This window comes from Psammomys obesus, unplaced genomic scaffold (genome assembly GCF_907164565.1).
Source record: "Psammomys obesus unplaced genomic scaffold, mPsaObe1.curated_primary_1811, whole genome shotgun sequence".
Taxonomy (NCBI): Eukaryota; Metazoa; Chordata; class Mammalia; order Rodentia; family Muridae; genus Psammomys; species Psammomys obesus.
The window spans coordinates 21,488,643-21,505,654 of NW_026596069.1; the positions used below are offsets into that span (position 1 = coordinate 21,488,643).

The window sequence follows — 17,012 nt, forward strand, 5'->3', positions numbered from 1 at the left end:
GGCCATTTCGGTGCCAGAAGATGGTCGGGAAAGCCTGGCCGGCTAACAAAGACAGGCCTTCAGCGGCTGGGTGTAGCTGCAGCTCTACATCCCCTTTGGCAGCTGCTCAGAGGCCACTGCAGTGTGGCCAGCCAGCAAAATTAGGAAATAAGGACCTCTTTTATTTACTCAGGCTGCTGAATCATGGGCATTCCTGTCTGCTTGGAGAAAAATCAGGCGGCTCTGCTTTCCACGGAAAGTCTCAGGAGTGCCGGAGACTTTCATCTCAGAGTGTTCACACACTTGTTTTAATGTGCTTTATGGAAATGGTGAAACGCAGCAAGTGCAGTTTCTGTAGGAAAACATCTGCACTAGCTATGCACACACGTTTGCGTCTTTAAATAGCCTTTTAGGCAACGGAGTGAGCTCCCAGCAAACTTTCCCCCATTGTAAGAGCTTGCCTTCGCATTCTCATAGTCAGGGAGTGTGAAGTGACTGATTCCAAAGCCTAAAACTTAGCAAGCACTCACAGAAGTACCTCATAGTGAAACACAGGTGAGTTTCCAGAACGCAGAAAGACAGTAAGTGACAAAGCAGACAAAGTTCCAGTAGATTTCTGAATCTGGAGTTGAAAGAATCCAACATAGTTTTTTTTGGTTTTGTTTTGTTTTCATGAATCAGGAAGTGAAATTGTACTTCTTCAGTTTTCACTGGCAGTTGAGGTGTTTAACAGGGAATCAGCTAGAGCTCATAGATAAACTGGCAGGCACAGCCCACCATGCGAGTCTTGAGTAGCCAGGACACCATTAGCAAGTGGACCAAGCTCTATGGGTTTAGTTTCTAGTTTCTTTCTGTGCCCGCACATTTATAGCACTGGCCAGTGAGCCTTCTACTCTCCTGATTCCAACGCAGAAATCAACCTTTTGGAGAAGTGGCCTTCAGTCACGTATTTACTCATTCATGTTCTCCTTCCCTCCACCCCTAAGGAAAACTGCTCAGTCCACTCTCTCCCCTGCCCCGAGATGTATGAGTTTTATAGGTGATTATTATGTTCTTAGGGTACAGGGATGAGGCAGGGCAGAAGAGCTTTCCAGTCCTCTGAATTCCAGTCAAAACTTGATCCTAAGTTCATCTCCTTCAAGATGTTAATGAAATTTCAAGCTTGAGAGAACACTTACATAAGAAGTGGAGTGAAGCACGGACCCAGACAAGAACCTGATTTAAACATGGTGTCAAGGATTGTACTTCCTTTCTTCCTTTGTAATAATGGCTCATTGCCTCACAATTCCTTATACATACCTGGTGTCGGACACTGTACACTTTATTTTTACATGGCCCATTGCTCCACAATTATTCATACATCTGCAATAATGATACATCATACCCAGACAGAGTCTAGGATTTAAAAATAAATCGGCGTGCTTGAATTTCAGGCTCACTAGTTCATTCCTTACCAGTCTGGAGGCGCAGTGTATGCTTATTCACTGCTTTCTCCAAATGTGCAAATGAGATGATGTGTTTGAAAATATTTTAAAGTAAAGCAGCAGGATTTAAATGTAAAAGACAAATGTGAAATATTTAGATTTAGAACTTAGAATAAACTTATTTATTCTAAAAATTTATTTATTTATTCTTGTAAATTTGAGTAAATTTATTAATGATTGCAATTGGAGCAGTCTACAGAAATTTTGGGTCATTTCAAGGATTCCAAGTGTGCATACCTTTTAAAGGGAAAACTAAGTCATCATTGGGTTACTTTCGCTGTTGTCATCTTGATTTTTTGTCTGTTTGCTTTTGTTTTTGTTACTTGCTGCTGGGTGTACTGTGTCATAAGTTGAGTTTATCTGCATATGTGTTTGATGTGTCCATATAACTCTTACCTGCTAATATCAAACCCTGTGTTAGCATGAGGAGCTATGGAGTCACACAAACAAGGAGACGAATCATGAGGTTTTCAGCTTGCTTTGTTGAAGCGGGCAGGGATCCAGGAATGGTGTTTGGTTGTTTTCTCAGGGTGAGAGGGCTGCCATCTGGCATCGATAGTGAGATGGCCTTGTCATCAGTTTCTCCACGCAGGAAAGGAACGATCCTCATCTGTTTCCTGTGGATAAGGAAGAGGCTGACAATCTAGTAAAATCTTGTTACCTTAAAGAAAGCAGACGTGGAATTCATTTCATGAAGCCTGCCCGTCTCTGCTTTTGTGTTCGCCAAGCCGCCTGTGTGTGAGCCTTAGTGTTGAAGCATTTAACTTTCTGGATTCTGTTCCCATTGAAAACTTTCAGAATATTCTAATTGAACCTGTATTTCTAACAGAAATGCTGCCAATCCCCTGTTCCCAGCTACACTGCATTGTCTTTAACTTTTGTACCGTTGAAAATATTATCATTTGGATTTTGAACACTTTTAAAACTTCTTCTGACCTTGAGAGAGAAATTACAAGAAGCAAAGCAGAGTTTTTATAGCACCTTTTGAGACAGCCATATTTTGTCCCTTGGCTGATAGCAGAGCAGCAAAAGTGGGGGAGGGGCACACCATGTAATCTAACCCCCCCCCCACCTAATGTAAACTGAAGGTAGAGTCCCTTCACGCATCACATGCTAAGCTGTATCTGGCTGGCAGCCTTGTTTGTCTGCTCTGTGTTGCACATAAATCTCTCAGCATTTACCATAATCATTTATCACGTTTCCTGTTTCCAGTTTTTCACAAGTTGCTTTGTCTCTGCTCACCTCAAAGCACGGGTCCTGTTTAGCTAAGGAAGTCCAGGCCACTGATGCTTTTCACAGAAGGAAGAAATGGTTGGCCACCTCTTGAACTTTTCTAGCAAAATACACGATTACAATCTGGTCCTCCTGAAACTCTCAATTTTTTTCTTCTTGATCCTGGCTGATCCTAGCTGTATGTAATATCTAGCAGTGCCTTCTAACATTTAATAATCCATTTTTTGGCCTATAGTTTTTGAATCTTTCAGTTATTGAAGAAAACCTGGTTGTCTTCCATTACACAAGACATAATTATTATTGTGTTTTCTGTCTCCTTTCATGTGCTTACTTTTTAATATTTTTTTGCTGAAAGCAATAAGGTCTGTATCAATAAGAACCCCATAAAAGACTTTTGGTCTTCAGAATTGCCTTTTTATAGAAAAACAAGCAAAATGTAGAGGGAATTTTTTATTAAATATTAGACATCTGGGTTGGCTGCATTAATTTTAAATCACTCCTGTAATATTTCCTCTTTTCATTTGCTTCTTCACATGCTCACGGAATATGCAAATCATTTTAGAATGGATACAAAAGAAACATTAAATATATTAAAATCTGTATTTTAATAAAATTGTCAATGTGTAATATATGCCTCACTTCTAAGGAAAAATGATACAAAGTAATAAAGGGGTAATTTAGACATAGAACTATTTAATATCTTTTTATATTTTACAAACCAGCAAAACGTAAATGATGAATAAAAGCTTGGGGCTCAGGTTTGAAAACGTCTCACTCAAACGCTTTCCCCCTCCACCCCGAAAGGCTCAAGAGAGCCCGTGTGTCCATGTTGAAATGGTAACAGTGACTCACTCTTGAATTCCCAACGTGTGTACTGACATGTCCCATTGCCCCTCATTGCAGATGGAGTTGATGTTGAGGACGACCCCACCTGCTCTTGGCCAGCCTCCTCACCTTCCAGCAAGGACCAGACTTCCCCCAGCCATGGAGAGGGCTGTGATTTCGGAGAGGAAGAGGGCGGCCCTGGACTGCCCTACCCGTGCCAGTTCTGTGACAAATCCTTTAGCCGCCTCAGCTACCTAAAGCACCATGAGCAGAGCCACAGTGACAAGCTACCCTTCAAGTGCACCTACTGCAGTCGGCTGTTCAAACACAAGCGGAGCCGCGACCGCCACATAAAGCTCCACACGGGGGACAAGAAGTACCACTGCAGCGAGTGCGACGCGGCCTTCTCCCGAAGCGACCACCTGAAAATCCACTTAAAGACTCACACATCCAACAAGCCATATAAATGTGCCATCTGCCGCCGCGGCTTCCTGTCCTCCAGTTCCTTGCACGGACACATGCAGGTTCATGAGCGGAACAAGGACGGCTCCCAGTCTGGCTCCAGGATGGAGGACTGGAAGATGAAGGACACTCAGAAGTGCAGCCAGTGCGAGGAGGGCTTTGACTTCCCGGAGGACCTGCAGAAGCACATCGCGGAGTGCCACCCTGAGTGCTCCCCGAATGAGGACCGGGCGGCCCTCCAGTGCGTGTACTGCCACGAGCTGTTCGTGGAGGAGACGACCCTGCTGAGCCACATCGAGCAGGTGCACGGCGGGGAGAAGAAGAACTCGTGCAGCATCTGCTCGGAGAGCTTCCTCACGGTGGAGGAGCTCTACAGCCACATGGACAGCCACCAGCAACCGGAGTCCTGCAACCACAGCAACAGCCCCTCCCTGGTCACCGTGGGTTACACCTCCGTGTCCAGCACGACCCCGGATTCCAACCTCTCGGTGGACAGCTCCACCATGGTGGAGGCCGCGCCGCCGATCCCGAAGAGCCGAGGGAGGAAGCGGGCCGCGCAGCAGACCCCCGACATGACCGGCCCCTCTAGTAAGCAGGCGAAAGTCACCTACAGCTGTATTTACTGCAACAAGCAGTTGTTTTCCAGTCTTGCGGTTCTGCAGATTCACTTGAAAACTATGCATCTAGATAAGCCGGAGCAGGCCCACATCTGTCAGTATTGCCTGGAGGTCTTGCCCTCGCTCTATAACCTGAATGAACATCTTAAGCAAGTTCACGAAGCCCAGGACCCGGGCCTGATTGTTTCGGCAGTGCCCGCCATCGTTTACCAGTGCAACTTCTGTTCCGAAGTTGTCAATGACCTCAATACCCTTCAGGAGCACATCCGGTGTTCTCATGGCTTTGCCAACCCCACCGCCAAGGACAGCAATGCGTTCTTTTGTCCCCATTGTTACATGGGCTTTCTCACTGACTCTTCCCTGGAAGAGCACATAAGACAGGTCCATTGTGACCTGAGTGGCTCCCGGTTCGGGTCTCCCGTGCTTGGGACTCCGAAAGAACCGGTAGTGGAAGTCTATTCCTGTTCCTATTGTACAAATTCGCCCATATTCAACAGTGTTCTTAAACTGAATAAGCATATCAAAGAGAACCATAAAAACATTCCCTTGGCCCTGAATTATATTCACAACGGGAAGAAATCCCGGGCCTTGAGCCCCTTGTCTCCTGTGGCCATAGAGCAGACATCGCTTAAGATGATGCAGGCAGTGGGAGGTGGCCCTGCCCGCCCCGCTGGCGAGTACATCTGTAATCAGTGTGGTGCTAAGTACACGTCCCTGGACAGTTTCCAGACCCACCTCAAAACCCACCTGGACACCGTGCTGCCGAAACTGACGTGCCCTCAGTGTAACAAAGAGTTCCCCAACCAGGAGTCCTTGCTAAAGCACGTCACCATCCATTTCATGATCACCTCCACCTACTACATCTGCGAGAGCTGTGACAAGCAGTTCACCTCGGTGGACGACCTGCAGAAGCACCTGCTCGACATGCACACCTTCGTCTTCTTCCGCTGCACCCTCTGCCAGGAGGTGTTCGACTCCAAGGTGTCCATCCAGCTGCACCTGGCCGTGAAGCACAGCAACGAGAAGAAGGTGTACCGCTGCACGTCCTGCAACTGGGACTTCCGCAACGAGACCGACCTGCAGCTGCACGTCAAGCACAACCACCTGGAGAACCAAGGCAAGGTGCACAAGTGCATCTTCTGCGGCGAGTCCTTCGGCACCGAGGTGGAGCTGCAGTGCCACATCACCACGCACAGCAAGAAGTACAACTGCCGCTTCTGCAGCAAGGCCTTCCACGCCGTCATCCTGCTGGAGAAGCACCTGCGCGAGAAGCACTGCGTGTTCGAGACCAAGACCCCCAACTGCGGCGCCAACGGGGCCTCGGAGCAAGTGCAGAAGGAGGAGGCCGAGCTGCAGACCTTGCTCACCAACAGCCAGGAGTCCCGTAACAGCCACGACGGGAGCGAGGAGGACGTGGACAGCTCGGAACCCATGTACGGCTGCGACATCTGCGGCGCGGCCTACACCATGGAGACCCTGCTGCAGAACCACCAGCTCCGGGACCACAACATCAGACCCGGGGAGAGCGCCATCGTGAAAAAGAAAGCGGAGCTCATTAAAGGGAATTACAAGTGCAACGTTTGCTCGAGGACCTTCTTCTCCGAGAACGGGCTCCGCGAACACATGCAGACGCACCTGGGCCCCGTCAAACACTACATGTGCCCTATCTGCGGAGAGCGTTTCCCTTCCCTTTTGACCCTCACCGAACACAAGGTCACACACAGCAAGAGCCTGGATACCGGAAACTGTCGCATCTGCAAGATGCCCCTGCAGAGCGAAGAGGAGTTCTTGGAGCACTGCCAGATGCACCCGGACCTGAGGAATTCCCTGACTGGCTTTCGCTGCGTGGTGTGCATGCAGACTGTGACCTCCACCTTGGAACTCAAAATCCACGGGACCTTCCACATGCAGAAGACTGGCAATGGGTCCACCGTGCAGACGACTGGGCGTGGCCAGCACGTTCAGAAACTGTATAAGTGCGCGTCTTGCCTCAAGGAGTTCCGTTCCAAGCAAGATCTGGTGAAACTTGATATCAACGGCCTGCCGTACGGTCTGTGTGCCGGCTGCGTGAATCTCAGTAAGAGCAGTAGCCCGGGCCTCAGTCTCCCTCCTGGCGCCAGCCGACCGGGCTTGGGCCAGAATGAGAATCTGAGTGCCATGGAGGGCAAAGGCAAGGCAGGGGGACTGAAGACGCGCTGTTCGAGCTGCAATGTCAAGTTTGAGTCTGAAAGTGAACTGCAGAACCACATCCAGACGGTGCACCGGGAGCTGGTTCCAGATGGCAACGGCACCCAGTTGAAAACACCCCAAGTGTCGCCCATGCCCAGAATCAGCCCCTCCCAGTCAGATGAGGTAACTCGCCTTTCTCCCCTTTCTCACATTTGCTATTTTCCCTCCTTCCAAAGCTACCCCCATGCTATAATCAAGCTTTCCACGGCTTTCTCTACTGTTGTCCCTTGTGCCAAGAGTTGTGTAGTTTGAAATGCATTTTTTTTTTCCCTATAGCCATTTGCTAGCAATTACTTGGTTCCTGATAAGTAGCATTTTGGCTTGAATGGTGCAAAATAGGACTAATTCCAGTCTCCCTAGGACATTGTCTTCTCTGTGACTGAAGAGACTGGCTCTCCTGCCAATCCTACGGAGATCTGGAATCTCAGCGCAGCCTCTCCGCATACTGAAATCCCCAGCTATGACTTGTGTGTATAGCAAGGAGATAATGATACAGGAGTAAGATAGTATGAGCCAACGGGTTGGCATGGAGTCAATTAAAAAGAATATATGTATTGGCGGGTAACAAATTAGGCAGGGGTGTCTTTTTAATTCAGCACTGTCAAAACTCACTGCTTCTCTTTGTCTTCTGGGTAGCGGGGAAAATACTTTTGCACAACAGGACTTTTTCAAAGAGCCCACATTTATCTGCTTAAAGACACTATCTCAGAGCCTTTACTCTCTGGGTTCCAAAATTAATGTTTATTCCCTCCCTCAGTTTCAGAGTACTGCATCTCCGTGTTTCCTTTGGCAGAATAAGTACAAGAAACACACTCATTAATGATGCAATTGTAGTACTATAAACCGTCCTTCCTCCAAGCCGAACAGAGGAGGGCTCGGCAGAATGTCATCGCTGCTTCCGGCTTTATCACCTCCACTTCCCTACCTGCTCCTATCTGGAGATCCATCCAAATGAAAACCCCAGAGAGATCCTTGTCCCTTCCATGTGGGGTTCCTGGACGTCCCTTATCTTGTCTTTGCACTCCAACTCTCTCGGAGGGCTCCCGGCATCTCCCCGCAGATAGCCATCAGGCAGCCAGTAGGGGAGAATGGAACAGGCAATGCAGATCCCGTCCTCACCGGATGAGGCATCTGTGTGACAGGCAGACTCCCAAACTTTGAAGCTGTTCTCCCATCTCCCCTGCCCGAGTCGGTCTGCACTTTCCTCTCATTTAAATAAATGAAATCCTTTCAGACTGATGGAGACAGCTGGAAGAACATAGTTCGGACATCGGTTCCTGGCTTGGGTGTCGCATCCAATCCAGCAGCCCCTGAAACAAGTGGCACTTAGAATTGTATGAAATTTGTTCTCTCCTCCCCAACTTTATTTTATAAACGTTTAAGCCCATAGCATAATGAATGTGTTTATGTACTCATGCAGTTTACCAGATTAGAGCATTCTCCCTCCCTTGCTCCCTCCCTGTCAACTTCTTCTCCCTTTCCCTCTTCTTCTCTCCATCATTTTAAAAATCTACCTGAGCCACCTGAAAGTACACTGCAGGTGTATTTTGATATCTCCTTAGACAAGGATATTTCTTGCACAGCCATAGTATCATTGGCTAAGGCAATAGATTTAGCCATATTAGCAGAGAGTAGATAAATCCGGAATCTCTACCACAAGAAGGGCCACGTTCAAATTTCTAGTCTGTTCCTAAAGTGTTTTATGCTTTTAAATATTGCAGACTAAGGGGCTGCAAGTGCTTGGGTAACGTGTGCTCTGCGAGTGTGGGGCCCTGAGTGGGATCCTCAGAACCCCACAGAAGCCAGCATGCCAGCAGGGGCGGTGGAGAGAGGAGGGTCCTGGGTTTACTCGCCAGCGAGCTTGCTGGAACAGTGGGGCTCATTGAGAGGCCCTGTCTCAAAATATGAGGTGGTAAAAGATGGAGGAAGACTCCCAGTGTCGACCTCTGGTCTCCACTCAAACACACACACTTGCACACGCACACACACACCACATGTGCACACACATACACACACCACACACACAAATTCGAGATTATTTTTAAAGTTACAGAATAAGCGTTCATAAAACATTTATGCAGAGAATTGCTTGCCTTTTTTTTTTTTTTTTTTTGGTAGGTGTTTGGATATCTGTGCTTAACTTAAACAGCCTGTAAAGATGGGTCAGAATGACTGCACTAATGTGTGTAACTGTGATTCTCTGTGTTTACAATCAAGACCGGGCAGTTTGTTTTTTAGTAGATTGCTTCTGAAAATGTCCGTGCCTGTTTCTTCTTACGCGTTCACAGCTTATACGTTCTGATACTTATAAATGGCATTATTTATTTGTTCTGCTTGAAATGGAATCCTTAAAAAATGAAAGCATGTGAAGAATATGAACGAATTAAGTCAGTTAGAATTACTTGTCTGGAAAAACATTCTTGGCCTCTTTTTTTCCCAGGGCCCTGTGCTTCCTAGGCCAACACTCTATCACTGCGCTAAATCCCCAACAAGAAAACTTATCCTCAAACCGTGGCCTGTCTTTTAATTGGTCCTGAAATTGTAATGATAGCTAGAAAGGTTATTTATAGTCTATGCTTTCATAAATCACTAAAATATTTTTAAAATGCTTACATCCACAGTGACGGCCTTTAAGTATTTAGTTATCAGTGGTCAAGACAACGCTTATGTAGTAAGTTATCTTCTTTTGAAACTTTATTTTAAAAAGCTTACAACGATGACCTTAATTGATCAGATATTAAGATTTGGTTTGTAAATATTTCTTTTTTCATAACTATCTGAGTTTTTCTTTCCAATATGTTCATCACCATTACTATTGTTATTTTAAAATTCCTTATTCTATTTCAGTTCTAAAGTTATATGTAATACTCTCAAAGTAGGAAAACATATGTTATTTGGAATGACTGAAAAATTACCTAAATATATATAAAGGCTTCTATTTAAATAATCCTACAAATATAATATGTCAGTGGGAAGAAATGATATTATGTAGTGAGTATTTATTTATTTGCATCCTTGGTTAGTCATGTTAAATGTGATTTTCCATTTTAAGTGATGAGTGGTTTTTTTTGGGGGGTGGAGGGAATCGTGGGGAACACCAGGTAAAAGAGAAGTTACTATATGACTTTGCCAAAAGCCCAAAGGTGTGTCATTTGGGAATGAATTTTTCATGAATGAAGTGTGAGTTCCATACCTGTTGCCTTAGACGCCTTGGGTTTTCTGAAGGCCCCTCCAGCAAGGCTATTATTCTCATCTTTTCTTGCTGAGGCTTAGAAGGGAGAGGAAGATGACAGGAGACAGCAGAGCCCAGACACAGGTTTTTTCCCAAGAGTTCAGATTTTTCTGGACCGTGACTTATGATCACCCAGGGCACCCACACTCATGGCCATCTGTGGGAGACCGAAAGGCTCCCCACAGGGTCACATAGTTGAGTAGATTTAAATTTATATATAAATCTGGAGATAGGCTGCCATAGAGCCCCCCCCATGTGCACAAGACAAAGTGTATGACACTCACAGAAGGCTAAGTGTAGGCAGCAGTCATGTAGTGAAAGCATCTGCAAGTAGATCCCAACCCATCTCCCTTGCCTGATGTCTTTCGAATCTCTGAAAAATGTTTTCTTGTGGTTTGCTTCCACAATTATTCATTGATATCTTCCATGAGATTTTGCCATATCCCATTTGAGGGAAGCCCTCTCCTTGTTGCTCCTCAGGGGTCAACTGTGATGTGAATTTGCGTATTGCCTATCATGTCCGGGGGTGGGAGAGCTCGTCAGAGAGGAAGCGCACAGGCTGTCTACCTTTAGCTGCACAGGGGTGCCTTGCCGAGTTCCTTACAATGTGAATAAATGTGAGTTATCTGGGTTTGCTAATGATGGCCAGGAAGCCTCGTTAATATCTCAGAAGGTTGTCACGTGGCCTTACAGCTCTTCGATAGATGTTGAGAGCAGCTGTCCTACTGCCTCTGTTTATTGTTTTGTTTCTCAGGATAGTTTGTAGGTTTGTCCCACGGACCATTTCAACTTGCACTATCCTTACCAGTGCATTGAGTTTACTCTTCCAAGGGCCATTGTTATCATCAAAAGGGACAATGGGGGCCGTCTGATTCAGTCACTGCATTTCAGCCACAAGCAACCAGGCATGTAGCTAGTAAGCAGCAGGCAAGACAGTCCAAATCTCTACCCCAACGCCAAATTTGGGCTCTGTATGATAGTGGCTGGTTCTTGCTGAGGTGGGGGTCTCATGCTGGCCTCAAATTTACTTTGTAGCAGACCGTCCTGGAACTACTAGTCCTCCTCTGTTCATTTGCCATCAGATCTGGCCAAGGTTCTCCTTTTCTGCAGTTCCAGGAACTTTATTACAGATACCTTCCAAGCCCAGGCATTTGCCACAAGCTGCTGTCCTGTGTCCAAGCCCTTTTATGTCCTCAGTCATTTCACCTCTTTGCAAAGGGTCCTGAGCATCCGTTGCTGGGCAACTGACTTCTCCATGCTGCCTTCTGGCAGCTTAGTTATTATTACTGCTAAGGCATTATTGTGGTTGAGGTATTATTACTGTTAAGCTCATCTTAGTCATCTGTTGCCTTTCTCAGAAGCCCCTGTCTCACTCGCTGGCTCACCTCACACTTCTGTGAGTGCCCAATAGCCTCCTCCTTTGAGGTGCCCCACAAGTCCGTGTTTGCATTGCTGTTCTGGCTTTGAGTGCATCCATCCTGTGGCCTCAGCCACCCCCATTGCTGCAACTACCACATTAAACCTAAGTCTCTCCAAGTTTCCCTCCAGAGGCAGACTTCTGGGGACTGTGAGAAATGTGCTAAAGTTTGAGTATAGTTTTTGTTTACATGCTTATTTTGTCAATACCCACTGGATGTAAAATCAGTGCATTCTTTTGTATGGGACTTATATCTCAATGAAGATAGTGCTAATTAATTTTTGTCTGTTTAGTGTGTGTTATACGTTTGTGTCCAGGAGTGCATTTATGTGTTCACACTGCTGTGTGTATGTGTGGAGAAAAGAGGTAGACACCAGGTGAGTTCTCCTCCCTCTTAACTTTTGAGATGGTATCCCTGTCTGAGCCTGGAACTCACCAACTGGCTAGAATGGCAAGTCAGATAGCGTGGAGACTCTGGAGACTCGGCTAACTCCAACCACCCCCAGGCTGTGTTACTGGTGTGCATCAGCATGCACACTTACGTGGGTTCTGGGGATCCAACCTCAGGTCCTTATGCTTGTCCAGAAAGCACTTGATCCGCTGAACCATCTCCTCAGCTCCTTAGTGAAGCTAACTGTAAGGAACAGTGGTGTCTCCAAGTCAGATCCTTCCGCTGAGTCTTGGACTCCATCTCAGTTGTCTGTCGGACACCCATAGATGTCAAACTGAGCAGATTCAAACCTGAACCCATTATCTTCCTGATAAATTCTTGTCACTACTGCATCTCCTGGTCTTCGACGTTTCTTCCTTTATCTCGCATCGAGCCGTCTCCTTGTTGGCCATCTCCAATTCAGTTTCTGTGTATTTCATAAATCAGTGCTTCCTCAGACCCATTCACCATATTTCAGTTTCCATTTATCTTTCACTGAACCACTGGAATAGCCATGAAATCGCCCCCTCTGACTTTATTCTGTTTTCAATCCCATTGCACAAAGCTATGAGAACAAGTGACCTAAAACACAGGTCTCCAACCTCATTGCTTCCCATCGGAGCTGTTGAAAGGTTCTGCATCCCCATGTACGTAGGACAGCACATTCATCTTTTTTCTTGTGGCATATAAGAGTCTCCAGGTTTGGGGCTCTGAGTTTCTCTTTTTGACCCTCACCACATTATAAATTGGAAGTGCTTCAGTCTTCACACATGCTGACTCTTGTGACAGCTATCCTACCCTCCTTATAAAATATTGTTTTTCTTCTTTCCTCTGCAGTGGCTCTGCCAACTGACCCACTTTTGGAGGTCAGCCATTCCAGAAGGCCTCCTCAGGAGCCTTGCTTCCCACCAGTGGCATTTTCTAGCCTTTGTATGAACTATGCACATGATACATAAGTACATAGAACATTCTTCACAACCTGTTTACATTGCTGTTTTTCTCTCATGGGTTCTTTAAGGCACAAACTTGGGACACAGCTTACAGCCCTAATATCTAAAATAGTGCCAGGCCTTTTGTGGGCCACTGCCCTACTTCATTGAAACCATGGGACTTGCATCTGCCTAGACATTCCCCAAACGCTTGTCAAGTGTTGAGGAAGCCTCTAGCACAGCGATGGCAGAGGACACATACTTACTGTAAGGCCACCATTATGTTTTCACCCCATTTCAACCCAAATGATTGTTTCATCCAACCCCTGTCTTGTGAAAACTCCCTTCCAAGGCTTTCGGAACAGCTGCCAAGGCTCCTGCCCGATAGCCAATGTTTGGTCTCCAGGATGGAGAGAAGGGCCCTATGCTTCCTTCTTTTCTGTAGCACCAGTCACGACACCAGCCCTTTCTTAAATGTCCCTCCTAGTTTGTGACAAATCTGACCAGGCTTTTTTTCCCATTGCTGCCGGGAGAGGCTTTTTTTTGTTCCTGGTTTGGTCCAGGAGGTGTCTGGCTTCCCTGTGGTCTGTTTGTAACTTTCGCCTACTCGGCACAGGCAGCTGACCTGCTCCTGGGCAGTAACTGTCTCCCACCCAAATACTAACCAGGCCTTACCCTGCTTAGCTTCTGAGATCCAACAAAACGGGCCATGTTCAGTTATGGCCTTAAATGGCAGTAACTGTCTTTATGCTAAGAATTTGTTTCCCCCTTCTGCCCAGAGGACCTCACTGTGAGTTACGTGGTCCACATCAAGTTGTACTTACCCGTATGTATCTCTTCCAGATTGATTCTCTCTCCTACAACCCATTCTTCCCTAAGACACTCGTGGTTGTGGTGAATGGAAATTCCCTGTGCCGTGTACTCAGGGAAACCCTGCAAGTCCTTCCTAGCCCCCCTGCCCCTCCTAGCCCGTTAGGAAGCCCCAGGAGCAAGACTTCTAACTAGAATTGTCAAGATGTCTGTCCAGTGTTGCTTCCCACCTCCAAAGTCATTGTCTGACTTTACTTGGCTCCTCATGAATTCATGTTCTTCATGTTCTGCCTTCTAATGCCTTCTTTGGGTCTCCGCAGGGAATGTACACATATAAATTAAATGAAGCCAATTAACATTCTTCAGTGGCTTCTCACTTCCTCAAACAAATCCCAGTATCTTGCCAGCTTATGTGGCTTTCTAGGCACTTGGTAAACACAGTCTAGTGAAACATAAGTACTTCAAAGTAACAAAAAAGAAACAAGCAAACCAAGGCAGGCCAGTGGTTCTCAACCTGTGGGTCGTGACCTCTGTGGAGGTTATATATCGGCTATCCTGCATATCAAATATTTACATTACAACTCATATCAGTAGCAAAATGGCGGTTATGGAGTAGCAACAGAATAATTTTGTGGTTGTGGGGTTACAACATGCGTAGGGAACTGTATTAAAGGGTCAAGGCCTTCGGGAAGTTGAGAACTACTGACAGACGTATTTGAGCATCCATCAAATGCGTGATAAGTTAATTTATAGATGGACTGATTATTTTCCCAAAATGTGTTTTGATGCTACATGTGATATAAGAATGCTAAAATATGCTCAGATATTTTGAAGTTTCCCGCTGTTCAAAATTCATCTTTAATATGAAAGTCTATTTCAAGAGCCTAAGAGCCAAAACTCTGTCAGAAAAGTTCTTGTATTGAAAGTGGCAATGTACATAATAATAAGTTTAAAAGGTTGCCAATTTCTAGGTTTCTTTTGTGTTGTTTTTATATCATAAGAATTTCCATATTAGGCCCCAAAAATACAAGGTTGAAAAAAAGTAAGTTTCTTTTGATTTCAGGTTTTGACACTAAGTTTTGTGGAACTGTTGTATAAGGAGCAAAACAGAAAGAAAAAATGGTTAAGCTCCCTCTAAATAAGCCACATGTAAGAATTAAGTGGGAAATTTATATGACAAAATGAATTCATAAGACTTGAGACGTTCTTTGGATACATCACATTGCTTTGCCAAGTCCAATCTGCCCTCCAGATTTATTGTTGTGTGTAATAATTGCTTGGTGTGTACCAAAAGAGTTAATGGCCTTGGCATAAATATCTGGGCGTGGGGCCTAGAGGCTGGGACTGGCACGCGCTCCCTCTCCCTCTCCCTCTCCCTCTCCTCTTTGTGCCAACCCCCAGAGCAGCTTGTATTGATCACGGCCCCACAGGCAGCGACCATCCCTCAGGTTATCTCCACCCTCCCTCCAGTTCTGAACATTTTTGCTGGTATTTTCATTGTTTTTGCCATGTGTTTTGAGAAGTTCAAAGCTAGGAATGTTTTTGTGTGTGCATCCATTTAGTGTGTCGTATTTGGCCTTTAGGTTCAAGGTTAAAAAAAAAAAGCTTAGAATCACTGTATGTAGGTTCAGAGCTCTATGTAAGAGGAGATTTTTACTTTTTACTGCAACTGAATCAAGTTGGAAATTATAAAATATTCAAGAAGTTTCTGGAAAAATAGAATGATGCATTCCAAATCATTTTACCTACCATGTGGCACTGGTTGCAGTTTTCTGTTGTGTCTACTTCGAATTTCTAGAAATGGAATATTTTATATGTGCAAACTCTTCCAATTTTTTATTTTTTTAATAATTTACATTTATCTATCTATTTATTTATTTAATCATTGATTGTTTATTATTTGTGTTTTAACAGAGCCCATACACATGTGTGTATGTGCATGGGCCAAGTCTTCTGCACAGCTTGCAGGGGTGGGTTCTTTCCTTCCACTGTGTGTATGGCTTCTGAGAAATTGAACTCGAGTTTTCTGCCTTGGCATCAAGTACCCTTAGCCTTTCCTTACCCTTAGTCTTGCTGACCCTCTGTCAAATAATTAAGAAGAAGACTAAAAAGTGGGTTCCTTGCAATGATACTTTGTTTTGATCTTTAAATTGTTCTCACCTATAAATTGTTTGATTCTGGAGCTAGAGGAATTGCATGGTGCTTAAAAACCCTGGCTGCTTTCACAGCAGATGTAGGTTCAGTTTTTGGCATTCATATTAGGCAGCTCACAACCACTCACAACCAGGAGACCAACCTCCACAGGCACCTCCATGCACATGGTACACATACAGACACATGCACCTTAAACAACTGAAATGATCTGAATGTCATGAACTCTCTGCTCTTAACCACAGTCATTTTTCCCAATTATGATTCCATAAAAGTGCAAAGAATTAGCACTGCCACTTTGAAGCTGACTTGAGCTAGTCTTCAGCACTTCTGCAAACATTCGCAGTTTGTGGTCCTGCTCACCCGGCATCAGATCCGACTGGAGATTTCATTCTCTCCTCTTGGAGGGTGGTGTCTTTCTCTTTGCCATCCATGTCTCCAACCTTGCTTCTGTTTCCTGTGTGATCTCAATTTCCAAGCACACCAGGCTGGTCTTTGCTGGCCTGCTGATTCTTGCTCTATTGTGTTTTTTCTCTTTGTATTGTGTTTCTGCACCAGTTTCTTAACTGTTTCATTCATTCTCTTCCCATCTTAAAAACAGGTGTCAGCAATTTTAAACATTTAAGGCCACAGAAGTCATATTCATTAAGCAGAAAACAGATATATATTTAAATGAGAAAGTTATCTTTTAAAAAATTCATAAATTTCAAGTTAAAAAAAAACAGGCATGGCACAAAGAACACTTAAAAACAGAAATGAAAAGTACTTATATCTGGTAGCTGGGTGTGATGCCTGCCTGCCATAGCAGCACTGGGGAGGTGGAGGCAGGAGGATCAGGATTTCAAGGGCATGCTCTGCCTTGTATAGAATTCCAGGCCAGCCTGTTCTACATGAAACTTCTCTGCCAACCAAACCAAAACAGAACAAACAAGTATGTTTTAAAACATATAGCTAATACAGGACTTAGTAAGTTATTTGGAAATAGAATGATGTGTTAGAAAATAATCAAATTTTACTGATGAATTAAAAATATAACCTGAGCCCTGATAGAAGGAAGCAAAGAAGGAATTGAAGCCCAAAATGTAGAGGAAGGGGAAAAGTGACAGCTAAGACCAGAGCCTACTAAAGAAGCAGCATGTGAACAGCCAAAGGAGAGCAACAGCACAAAAATAAATAAATAAATAAATAAATAAATAAATAAATAAATAAATAAA

At 45.0% G+C, this 17,012-nt stretch overlaps 1 protein-coding gene across 2 annotated transcripts in view; it reads left to right on the top strand.

The window, feature by feature from the left end:
* The window catches only part of Znf521 (zinc finger protein 521), a 280,987-nt gene that overhangs the window by 118,428 nt on the left and 145,547 nt on the right, over window positions 1-17,012 (top strand). For both annotated transcript variants that reach the window (XM_055625739.1, XM_055625740.1), the window contains exon 4: window positions 3,600-6,952. In XM_055625739.1, the coding sequence (XP_055481714.1) occupies window positions 3,600-6,952 (3,353 nt within the window). The remainder of the gene's footprint in view (window positions 1-3,599; window positions 6,953-17,012) is intronic.